Below are 12,173 nucleotides of genomic sequence, written 5' to 3' on the forward strand. Positions count from 1 at the left end.
AGCCATAGCCTAGCTGTTCACCGGGCCGCTGTCTGCAGTGCGCCATCCCGCCCTTGCATACATCACCGGGATGCGCGACTTCACCGACAGCACCGACAGGAGCCTTTATTATAGGCCTGCGAGGGAAAGTTCACGTCGTGGTCATGGAGATGCAGTTTTACAGGTTTCTTCCTGGCCCTCATCCACCTTGGTTCCACACACACATGCAGCAAAAACTGGGGAATGTGGTTGTTTATGCTTTTAGCAAGGTGGCTGGGCTGGTACAGAGACTACAGCACACTGCGGTGAAGGCTGGCCGGGTCTGTGGAGAGAAAGCATAGAGAAGTCATAGGCCCAGTTCACGACAGGTTTTCGTTTGGTGGTTTACAATTAATTGTAATATTGCACAATTGGTATGCTTTTATAAACGTATTTATTTTGATTCAGTTAAGTGCAGATGAGGTTTGTGCATGCCTTTGTTCCCTTTGTTGGTAACCAGAAGGTAAACGAGAATAGCCAGAGAACTGTTGCCCCTATCTTGCCTCCATAGTATCTGGTGTCAGCCCTTTATTGAAAAGTAAGATGGATCGCCACCATTTCTTCTCCTCACCGTGCTTCTTGTAACCCTAGGTTCACCCGAGGAGGCCATTGGCGAAGAGGTGTCACGTGACCAAGGGGTGCCAATGTTATTCAACAAGGGTGTCAAGACCCTGTCAGTTTCTGAAATAAATATTGGGAAACGGCGAGATGCAGAAGGCAACCTACTACGACAGCTCCGCAATTTACAGTGGCTACCCGTATCAAAGCGCAAATGGCTTCAGTTATGATGCCAATCAGGTCCAATATCCCCGGGCCTCTCATGTGGAAAGTGAGTACCATCGACCAGCCTGCTCCTTGCAGTCCCCAGACGGCTTGGTCGCCCTGCAGAAGCCGGGGGAGATGGCGGAGAACTGCGATAGGGGTACGGCCATCCAGGCAGCGCAGCCACCCGTCCTCACTGAAAGCAATCAACCGCAGATGTCAGTGTCTGTCCCACCACCCCCTCCCCAGTCACAGTCCCCCGGTGCTCTCAACCAGAACACGAGCAACGGCTCCTGTCAACCCAACTCAAAGAGCTCGGTGCACAGCTCGCCGTCCACCACCCGGAAGCATATCTTCCCCTGGATGAAAGAGTCCCGTCAGAACCAGAAGCCTAAAACCAGTAGCTCCAGCTCAGGTATATTACCTAGACGCCACTTCTGAGGAGACACGTGATAAAATACACCCCATTATTCATGCGTGGTTCTGTGATCCATTACTGATACATGAAACAGTTAGCTTACATCCATACCCCCCAAGTCACCAATTATATATATATTTTTTCATCAGATGAACCAACATGTTTGATTATTTCCATATTATACATACATTCGAATTCTCAAACTTTTCCCTCACAGTTGAACAAACTACAGTTTACCATTATGATGTATGGCTTATTATCTATTATGCAAGCCCACTCAGAGCCATGTATTTAGAGAGTTGGGCCATTCGACATCCTGATGCATTTAAAATCTATCCTTCTGCCCCTGAACAAGGCAGTTAACCCACTGTTCCCTGGTTGAATAAGGATAACACTTCAACGTGTTCATGTTAGCTCCCCATTAACGTTACATGGAGAATATTTAAACAATGCTATGTAACTGTATGTCAAGAATTAGAACGATGTTAAAAAATTTGGTTAACTCTGAATGTATGGCTCGGGCCTACTCCATCGTGATATTCTTTATGATCTAGTTCTCAAGGTCCGGGCAAGGAGACTCACAGCTCAAAGGATTGTTAAATATTTGGTTGTAATATCATTACCTCTCGAAGAGCAGAGTCAGACCTAAACAGGTCCAATTATTTAACTAGGCAAGTCAGTTAATAACAAATTCTTATTTACGATGTCAGCCTAGGAACTGCGTGTTAACGGCCTTGTTCAGGGGCAGAATAACAGATTTTTACCTTGTCAGCTCGGGGATTCGAGCTATCAACATTTCGGTTACTGGCCCAATGTCTAACCACTTGGCTACCTGCCGCTTCATGCAAAACAATGATCGGAATTATACTGCATGTAACTGCATCAGTACACATCAAGCCTCACGACATATCTCAGTACTGGCCACCATTAATTGGATATTTGAGTGATATCAAATAAAAGTGAACTATACCAGACAGGTATGAATGGTTTAGGTTCATTTCCCATATTTTGTGGGCTCTGCCTGTCAAGCAGCAGAAGAGCGCATATGCCGTGCTACTGTCAGCTGATAATGTTTACTTTGCATGCTATAGGTAGAAACTGTACAGTTAGCTAGACATATAGTGAGTGGTAAGTAGACCTAATGTAGGCTACTTTTTTCTCCAAACAATGTTGGCTTACCTATCGAAGTTAACTAACATGATCCCCTTTTCAACATTGTTTTTAAGAGTATTTCATTACAATTGCTGCTGACAGACATGATATAGGTTACATTGATTGATAGACCATGTCAAATTGGCTAGCTAGTTAACAAGCAAACTTTCGCGGGATAAATTAGATGACTATATCCAAATATATGACTATGCTCAATAGGTGATGATATTAAAACCAAATATTTCTAACATTTATTTAACAGTACCTTGGAAACCGCACCTAGTTGCCAATGGTTTTAGCGGAGCTGTAGTCTACTTGCCCCCCAGAAGCCAAATCGAACGTATTGTGACGTTTTATTGAAAACGACCCATTTCGTATAATACCCCTATTACGCACACCCTCTTGTGATGTCAATAGGGTCCCCCATTAGTATGCATTCCTTATGATCTATTATGATGTATGCATGTTCATTAGAAATACTCAATTGTGATCCATTCCTCATAGTTTTAGGCCTAGCTCCACCATTTGTTGTCCATATGCTCTATCGTTGACTTTCTGCTAGAATAAACATAATATATTGTCCGTGATCACACAACATTCCATGCAGGACAACAAACAAACATACAAAAACAGTTGTTCCAATTTGTTCTCTTGTTTTGATTAGAGGAAAAGCTAGGAGACCTGGGGGAGGAAGTTGTTTACCCAAAGTTGAAAGATGCTTAAATTCCCATGGCCTTACCAAATCGTGTTGTCTCCATAGGCTAGTATGCCTATTTATGTCCACCTTTTGGGAATATATTTGGTCAGAAGTGAATAAGTAGGGCATCCAGGCATCTAAAAGGTCTGCTGAATCCCATTTATCATGAGTCTGTCAAGATGTCTGCCAAATTGATGCCAAAGGGAATATTTCAAACCTTAGCCTAAGGCTTACCCCACTGGGTAAAAACTGGTTGAATTAACGTTGTTTCCACGTCATTTCAACAAAAAGATTATATGTGATGACATTGAATCAACGTGAAAAACTGATTGGATTGGCAGAAAGTCATCAATGTAAATTATTTCGTATTTTTTTCACCCAACTTTTAACCTAAATCCAATGACATGGTGAAATTATTTTTGATTTCATGTTTAATTCACTGTTGATTTTCCAGCAAATGTAAATTAAAACTAGACTTTGAAATAAGTCTGTGTCCAGTGGGTCTGCTTTTTGCAATAATTCTAATCACAGATCCCTCAACAGTAGCTCCTTAATGAAACAAGATCATTTTGAATATTACATTTTTTATTTGGATAATTATTAGGATTTGGATTTATAGCCCGATTATAGCATTTTCCGAATAACAGCAGTCTTAGTAGCCAAGTTTCTGAAAAAGAGATGGTGAAAATATTATATCCCCATTTATAAAGAAGAGCTAACTCATAACATGATGCCATGCTGCATTCCTCACGCCCAGCTTCTGGCTGTACAGTAGCTAGTAGCAACATTTATTAGGTGTTGGCAGCCTGCCATAAACGGTAACTAGACCAACACCTTGCTGTGCAGCGGCAGAGCCCAAGCCATTCAGCATGGTGAGACTCATAGGAGATGGCAAGGCGAGATTTAGCTCATGCGCAGTGAGGAATACAGATATTTGCATTGCACATGTGTGTACTATGAGGGTTAAAAAGCTACAGTGGGAAATATGAGGTAGTTTAACACACACACACACACACACACACAATTATAATCACTCTGATTTGGCTTTTGAGTAAAGTATAGCTAACAGTTGAGAGCTGTCCCCAGCATGTATACAGTCATAGTTAATGTGTTATGTCTGATATAATTGCACTAGTAACATCCACAGTCTAGTTGAGGACATCTCTGATTTGTCTTTATTTGTAGAACTCTTATTGATATGTGTATTTGAGTCGGTTCATGTGGAGAAACGTGTGTTATCAGCTATATGTATCTTGTCACTCTGTGTCTTGTTCTTGTGCTTGCTGCTGGGGTTGGTTACTGATTGACTGCCTTCCTTTTCCTCTTCCGCCAGTTGAGAGTTGCCCTGGAGACAAGAGCCCCCCGGGCGGGTCAGCGGCGTCGAAGAGAGCCCGGACGGCTTATACCAGCGCACAACTGGTGGAACTGGAAAAGGAGTTCCATTTCAACCGCTACCTCTGCAGACCCCGCAGGGTCGAGATGGCCAACCTGCTCAACCTCACGGAGAGGCAGATTAAGATCTGGTTCCAGAACCGCAGGATGAAGTACAAAAAGGATCAGAAAGGGTGTGGCATGATGCCCTCTCCCGGGGGACAGTCCCCTCGGAGCCCCCTCGGCCCATCACCCGGGGGCGGGGGTGGAGGATACCTCAACTCTATGCATTCTCTGGTTAACAGTGTACCCTATGAGTCCCAGTCGCCAACGTCTTACAATAAGCCCGCTCATAATGCATACGGTATGCCTACGTCATATCCCCCTCCCTTGAACAGCTCCCTAAACAACTGCCCGCCCTCTCAGAAGAGGTATCCCGGGACTGGCGGCTCGGCCACGCCCGAGTATGACGCGCATCCTCTCCAAGGAAATGGCGGCTATGGGACGCACTTGCAGCAGGTCAGCCCTGTGTATGTAGGCGGAGGTTACATCGATTCGATGCCCAACAACAGGGCCTCCGTTTTCGGCCTGACCCATCTCTCGCACCCGCCGTCCACAAACATGGACTACAATGGAGCAATCACTATGGGCAATAGTCACCATCAAAGAGTGTGCGATCCAAACCCGACATACACAGACCTTAATACGCCGCACTACTCTCAGGGAAGAATTCAGGAAGCGCCCAAACTGACACATCTGTAGCCGGGTTGCACCCTGGATCACTCCGCCCCATTGTCTTACCTGACGAACCACCATCGCTTTGTTTCTTCTCTTCTCTTTTTTTGTAGCTTTTTCCACCTTCTCTTTGTTCTAGGTTATGTTTGTTCTTTTTTAAATATAGTTTAATGTGTGAAGTAGCATAGGAAAGTAATCACGCTTGCTTCAAATGTTCACTCTATTTGCTATAGTGTTATTATTCCGCACAGGTCTATTATCTGAGACAACACGCGCGGGGGGCACATACGCATAGACCTATTTAATCTTTAACTTGTTTCTAAAAACAAATCAAACAGGGTATATGAACAAATCTTATGGTATTATTTTAATGTGAATGTGTTAGTTTTTTGGTATTTATCCGCAGTTGAACATTTGTTTTGTGTTATTGTTTTGCATTTTGTTGCACTTGTGGAAGGATCCTTAAAAAAGGGAGGCCTGGAAGCTCCAGCCTACGATCTTACCAGCTTGTGTTCTGTTGGACTTTCAAAATGTTATTTATTTATATGACGTTATATGGAGTTCTTTAGTATTATTTGACCCCCCTGTGCTCTTTGTATGTGGAGAGAAGGCTATTGGAACCAGGCCTAGGCTCTAGTTCTACCCCTTACCTGACAGCAGACAGACGACAGAGAGACAGACAGACACAACACTGATATGTTGGTGTTATTTGTTTCTTCTTCGAGGAGGTATTTTATTTCTCTACGAATGCAAATCAACCAGTCACGCTTGGAAGGACGGACAGATATTAGACGTTTCTTTATTGAACAAATATTCTAGATATCACCAAGTTTATTTTTCAGTGTCATACATTCCATGCTGCTCCAGTTCGAATAAATAAAGAAATGAATTTAAATATGCATTGTATCTTTCAACCTGGATTTCGAGGGTATTTAAACATATAACACATGGAACAAACTACAATAAGGAAGCAATAATAATAGGCATAATAATAATAACAAACATCTTATTATTCCATAAATTATTTATGAGGAGGAAAAACACTGGTAGGACTTTAGAGGGCATGCTATTTCATCACAAAAATGTAATTCACATTATCTCAGAATCAATATTACCTATAATAATCTATAACATAATAGTTTATTTGATAGTGACAATAAATACCGAAAACATTGTATAAAAGCCTCTCGTTTTGTCTCCCTTAGCGCGTGGGCACATCAGAAGCTTTTGCTGTAGCCTTGTTCCCGCGCCTCCTCCGCACGAGCACATCCATAATAATAAAAGTGTCACGAGGATCTTCTGCAGTATCTGTTAGCATAAAATAGGTTAAATGAGAAAGCGTTAAGGAAAAAAAGTTTGCTGATAGGCCTATATTCAATCAATCACATTTTGGCCCCATGTTTCACGTTTATTATGGCGCTATAGGACTGTTAAGCTCATAATTATAGTTCTTTACACATGTAAATTAGACTAAATGAAAGGATATGTAATACAGGACATATTAAATATTTGAGTCATAGGCTATCTGATGCAGCTAAATAGGCCTATGTGGGCCTGGATTCGCTGCACACAATAACAATTACAAGCGTTTACAAGCAACAAAAATTAATCGACGTATTTTCAGCTGTTATTATTGTGCAATGGTGTAAAATAAGTATGAAAATAATAAGCTTGTGTATGTCTCTCTTAAGACTAACTTTTGGGATTGTGTACTGCAGTTTCCTTTGTTGTGGCAGGCCCAAATTCAATTCACACAAAGAACTGTCTTACATGGCATAAAACATATTTTCAACTGAATTACTTTGACTACATTCAAGTTTTTATTTTCAAATATAATTCAGTGAGTATATTGATGAAATGTAGGTCAATATAAGCCAATGATGGAGAACACAATTCCACATACAATGCCATGCATTGTGCATTCAGAATTTCCCAACTGATAATCGAAGAAACAATTATCAGTGTAGTAAAATTATAGTTATCACCTTCAAATGTTTTACAAAATCTGTACTCGAATTTATTTCCTTTATAATTTCGACTAATGACGTATTACAGGGATGGCACTATACTGATCCTGACATATGGTTAGCAGGGGAACCTAGAACAATTGAACCATGGTCTGTCAGCATAGACAGAGCAACTTTGGATCCAAAACACACAAACACACACGCACACACTCGCGTGCGCGCACACACACACACACACACACGCTCACACACGCACACACACTCCATTGATTTGACCCATATGTAGGAGATTTTAACGCAACATAAATAAGGTATTGGGTTGAAAAAAGGAATTGTCATTTTCCATCCGTGGGAAAGGTGTTCTAAATCATTCCCCCAGAATCCCCCTGTAAAAAAAAAATGTAGGTCTGAGTAGGGTTCACAGAAAGCCGCCACCCACTCCTTGCCTCACACACAAAGCCTATGCGTAATTCCAAAAATCCATCCGTCTCCTCCTCAGGCCCGTCCTTTACCACAGACTCTGCTCACCACCAACAAACTCAAATGTATGCTCCAACGAAAATAATTACGTTTTGTAAATACGCCCCCAAAAAATCCAGAAAGAAAATGCAGTGGCGATGTTGGTTTAGCTTACTCACCATTTAAGCGCATTATCGCCCTTCTGCAAAATGTTCCATGTATTTTTAATGTCTTAAAACATCCCTTAAGCGACAGAAAAGATGTGACAGCGAACAGAAACGTGTTATAATCTAAATGGCCAGCGTTGCTCGCCGCTTCCTGGCTGCATTTGATCCGGGGGAGAGTTAGAAGCCTTAAATGTGTTCTGAGGGCACCGAGCTGTCAGACCTTTTGGCGAGTAAGATTGATCGCGCGCAGGCTTCCAGGATTCTTTGTTTGCTATATAAGCAATAAACTGAGCAAGGCCTACCACTTATTTTCCTCCTCTCCCACTCACTCTTCCAATTTTATTTCCTTTGAAGCATACAACATAGCTGCTTACTGGCTGTTTGACGAAAAACATCCATAGTGTGGCTTTTACAGATTGTACTGGAAGGGTACATAGCCAAACTGTGGGAGCTGCTCAGTCGATACACAATTCCTTCTACAGAATCTCTCCGCAATGAATTCGTTAAAATGACCTATTGCAATGCCAGGGGTTTATTAACTGTGCAATAGCACAAGTTGAAATGTGTGAGAAATAAGGTTAAATGTAAAGAGGATCATTAATGCCCTTGTCCACCACCCACCGGCTGGAAATTGTTTCCCTAAACTTAGTATGTTGTTAGCATATAGGTCAACCTTGCTTTAGTGTAACTGGGAGGGCTCTGCAGAGTGATATAATTGCAGAGACTGAGAAAGAGTATAATTACTCCACAAAAATTCCAGACTCAAATGAAACAGAACATGATTGGTATGCATGCACACAAAATGTGATATTTTAAAACCTTATTTTTTTTGCATTAGGTGCATATCATTTTAGGAACATCGGTTGTGTGTGTGTGTATTTGTCTGAGGTTTGTCTGTGTGTGCTTACATGCTCCATGTGTATTTGGGTATCTGGGCGTTAAACACAATATGTAACTACTTCATGTGTAATAAATGTACTGCATACAAGTGGATGACACTAAAATGGTATAGTAGGCATGATTAACCCATGCCTCCAGAATAGGTATGACGTTTTGTTCCCAGTTGTATGCCTCAATTAGTAGCTTAACCTATAGCTCATCTATGCTTGAATTGAAAAGAAAGTCTATGAACAAAGTCATACATTGTCACACATTGTAAACTCTACCGTTTTGGAACACATTGGATTGTTAGGGGTTGTTGCTGTCAGGATCTCTAAATATCAGTTTTTGGGGTGTTTTTTCCCAGAGAGAACTCTACATGAATGGCTAACTTTGCTAATGACTGCATGCATAGTGTGTAGCTACTGGTGTAATTTGTGTGGCGCGGGGGCGTTCTCTCCACACATACTCAAACAATACGAGAAAATAGGACTGCATGAGCCCGGGCAATATAGTTACTTCACTTTCACAGCGCTCAGGCAGCCATTCTAAAAACACTTTCATAGTTTAGTTGACTAGGAGGCTAGGGGACGATAAACTGGGGTGGGCGTAAAAAAGGTGTAAATAAAAACAGCCGTCCCCATAGACAAGGCGTTCTTCACACCAGAGTTTTTGGATCAATCACGCAGACAGTGGCTTCTTTTGATTAAACCCCAAATTGTCATTGGGCAGAAGTTATCATGTGACTTGGCTCCAATTTCAACCTTGTCTCCATGAATTCAATAGTTTAATAGCTGTTCGGTCACCATACGGCCGTAATCAGTGAATTTGAAAAAAATGCCACCACCTCTTTCTCATTGAGCCGCTACATTTATAAAAATACGCGCAGCAAACTTTCCTCGGCTCTCAGCGAGCGGAGATGAATTACGAATTCGAGCGAGAGAGCGGTTTTATCAATAGTCAGCCTTCGCTTGCTGAGTGCCTGACATCTTTCCCCCCTGTCGGTGATTCATTTCAAAGTTCATCAATCAAGAGCTCGACGCTTTCACACTCGACACTGATTCCTCCTCCTTTTGAGCAGACCATTCCCAGCCTCAACCCAGGCATCCACCCGAGGCATAGCCGGCCCAGACACAGCCCCGATGGATGCATCCCGCTGCCCACTGCCTCCCTACCCCCGGAATACCCCTGGATGCGAGAGAAGAAAGCCTCCAAGAAGAATCACCTGCCGACTTCCACCGCGACTGCCATAACGAGTGGACTTGTATGCTTCTCCCCGGAAGGTGGGTGGTTTTAATGGGGTAATTTAGAGGGCAGACATTTTTATTCAGAATGCACTTTCCAAGCTCTTGAAGGAGTGGCAATAGGCTAGCCATTACTAAGTTGCAGAGCCTATTCGAAATTAATCTGCTGGGCACAATGGTGCATTGGGTTATCCATATTGTTACTCTACTCGGAAAAGTTTGGGCAAAGTTAAGTAATGTAAAATGATTTATTTAATTTCCACGGTGCCCTTCCTCGCGGAGCAGTGCCAGAGTTTTGATGTGTGACAGTAATGAAGAGTGATAGAGTAGTGTTGCCGTGCCGGGCAGCTGGCGCATTCATCAGTATAGTAGCCCAGTCTGTACCACACTACTGCTCTCTCTCTGTCTTTCTCTGCTGTATTTTGGGGGAAATGATGTACATATGGTGCGCTATAGGACTTCGTCCAATAGTGTGCATTAATCAGTCAATAGCCATATTACAAGTAGGCTATTTTGTGGGGGAGAATGCATAGGGTGCTACTATGAGCAGCCACTGTGTTAAATAGGTTGATCTCTGGTGGTTTGTGTTTATACAGGAGTAATATTGCATTATCAAGTCATAGTGGTTAATTGTGAAATGCTTCTTTATCTCGTGATGTATGTGCTGCTGTCTCAGGTTCGCCGGAGATTCTAGAGAGTGGAGGAGAGGGTTCCCGGCGGTTGAGGACTGCGTACACCAACACACAGCTCCTGGAGCTGGAGAAGGAGTTCCACTTCAACAAGTATCTGTGCCGACCGAGGAGGGTGGAGATAGCCGCCCTGCTGGACCTCACCGAGCGGCAGGTCAAAGTATGGTTCCAGAACCGGCGCATGAAGCACAAGAGGCAGACCCAGTGCAAGGAGAACCACAATGGCGAAGGGAAAGAGCCGAGTGCTGAGGACAGGACCCAGAGCGACGAGGAGGAGGATGAGGGCTCGGTGTTTGAGCAGAGCCTCAATATAGTGACCGGGGCCCTTATGGAGAGAGGGGCCTGCTCCTTTCAGCAGAACTCACTCAGTACTTCCCAGCAGCTCCAGAATGTTGGCCCGCACAATGGCGTGGCCCAGAGTTACACAGTTTTACAACTGAGCAGCAATGACAAAAATCTGAAGCATTTCCCCAACCCGTCACCCACTGTTCCAGGCTGCGTGTCAACAATAGGGCCCGGCTCTGCACCTGGCCAGGACAATGGCGGTAGTCCCGCGGCCCTGGACGTCTCAATACAAGACTTCCAAGTATTCTCCTCGGATTCTTGCCTTCACTTCTCTGATGCCACCTCGCCTAGTGTGTCAGAATCCCTGGACAGCCCCGTGGACAATCTGGACATATCTACCGACAACTTCTACTTTTTCTCGGAGTCATTAACTACAATTGACTTACAGCATCTGAGCTATTGAAATCAATGAAAAATAGAGCGAGACTTTCAACCTGGAACATTTAAAGATAGAAAAAAACTCCGGTATTAACTATGAAGTAAATTTTGGTGGTTGTTTGATATGATCGGCACATTTCCTTTTTATTTATTAATTGATTAGGCCTAGTCGATTAATTCAAGGTAAGAGTCTGGATAAATATACCATTGTGGCCTGCAATTACAATAACACAATGATTTCTTAAGATGCAATAATATGGGTATGTGAAAAGTTGCACAATAGTATGAATTCTGGTCATTTTATTTTTGTATAGCTTACAGTGCCATGGATATTTTTGTTAGAATAAATCTGACTTGCTATAAGGAACTTGCAAGATTGTGTTTTGATATTATTATCCAAACCTTTTTATCAAGTGTAAAGTGTATTTTTGATCAAATGAATTTTTATCAACCCCCCAAAAATAGAAATAAGGCATTACCAATCGATACAATATTTAGTAGCTCATTCTGAATACAAATTTACTCTAATTAATTTGCAAGTCAAAAGAGTGTGATGAAAGCAGGCCAATATAGCCGTATGTCGGAGTATAAATCCTATAGTTATTCTAATAAATGCATGGTTTATATTCTATTATAGGCTAAGCATAAATGTTTAGTCGATAAAAACGAACCTTCATCGTGGAGGCCTTGAGCCCTTGATATTGTATTCTGTTTATGTTAATTAATATTAGCACCCTTTTCATGATTTTTCAGTGATATAAATAGCTGTGCAATTTGAGAATGGAGTTCAATAGAAATATCAGTTTACAATTTTGAATCAGAAACTCTTTAGAAAACCTCCCTTGTCCAATTTCAAGCAGATTCGAGTATACAGAACATTTCACAGGCTACT

The 12,173-nt window shown here is 42.4% G+C and overlaps 2 protein-coding genes and 1 long non-coding RNA gene across 10 annotated transcripts in view; 2 read left to right on the forward strand and 1 right to left on the reverse strand.

Annotated features, from left to right (window-relative positions):
* LOC112264415 (homeobox protein Hox-A3a-like) overlaps positions 1-6,052 on the forward strand; it is a 35,953-nt gene extending 29,901 nt beyond the window's left edge. For all 8 annotated transcript variants that reach the window (XM_024441009.2, XM_024441014.2, XM_024441013.2 and 5 more), the window contains 2 exons: positions 610-1,195; positions 4,381-6,052. In XM_024441009.2, the coding sequence (XP_024296777.1) occupies positions 727-1,195; positions 4,381-5,180 (1,269 nt within the window). In that variant the 5' untranslated portion in view covers positions 610-726 and the 3' untranslated portion in view covers positions 5,181-6,052. The remainder of the gene's footprint in view (positions 1-609; positions 1,196-4,380) is intronic.
* On the reverse strand, positions 5,936-7,892 carry LOC112264424. Its single transcript, XR_006078573.1, has 2 exons — positions 7,759-7,892; positions 5,936-7,506 (listed from the first exon to the last, which is right to left on the reverse strand). It is a non-coding gene; the product is annotated as an uncharacterized LOC112264424 (long non-coding RNA).
* On the forward strand, positions 7,882-11,655 carry LOC112264416 (homeobox protein Hox-A2a). Its single transcript, XM_024441016.2, has 2 exons — positions 7,882-9,908; positions 10,546-11,655. The coding sequence occupies exons 1-2, from the start codon at positions 9,545-9,547 to the stop codon at positions 11,304-11,306; spliced, it is 1,125 nt and encodes a 374-aa protein (XP_024296784.1). The 5' UTR covers positions 7,882-9,544; the 3' UTR covers positions 11,307-11,655.
* The last annotated feature ends 518 nt before the right edge of the window (positions 11,656-12,173 follow it).

The sequence above is a fragment of the Oncorhynchus tshawytscha genome, linkage group LG13, assembly GCF_018296145.1.
Source record: "Oncorhynchus tshawytscha isolate Ot180627B linkage group LG13, Otsh_v2.0, whole genome shotgun sequence".
Taxonomy (NCBI): Eukaryota; Metazoa; Chordata; class Actinopteri; order Salmoniformes; family Salmonidae; genus Oncorhynchus; species Oncorhynchus tshawytscha.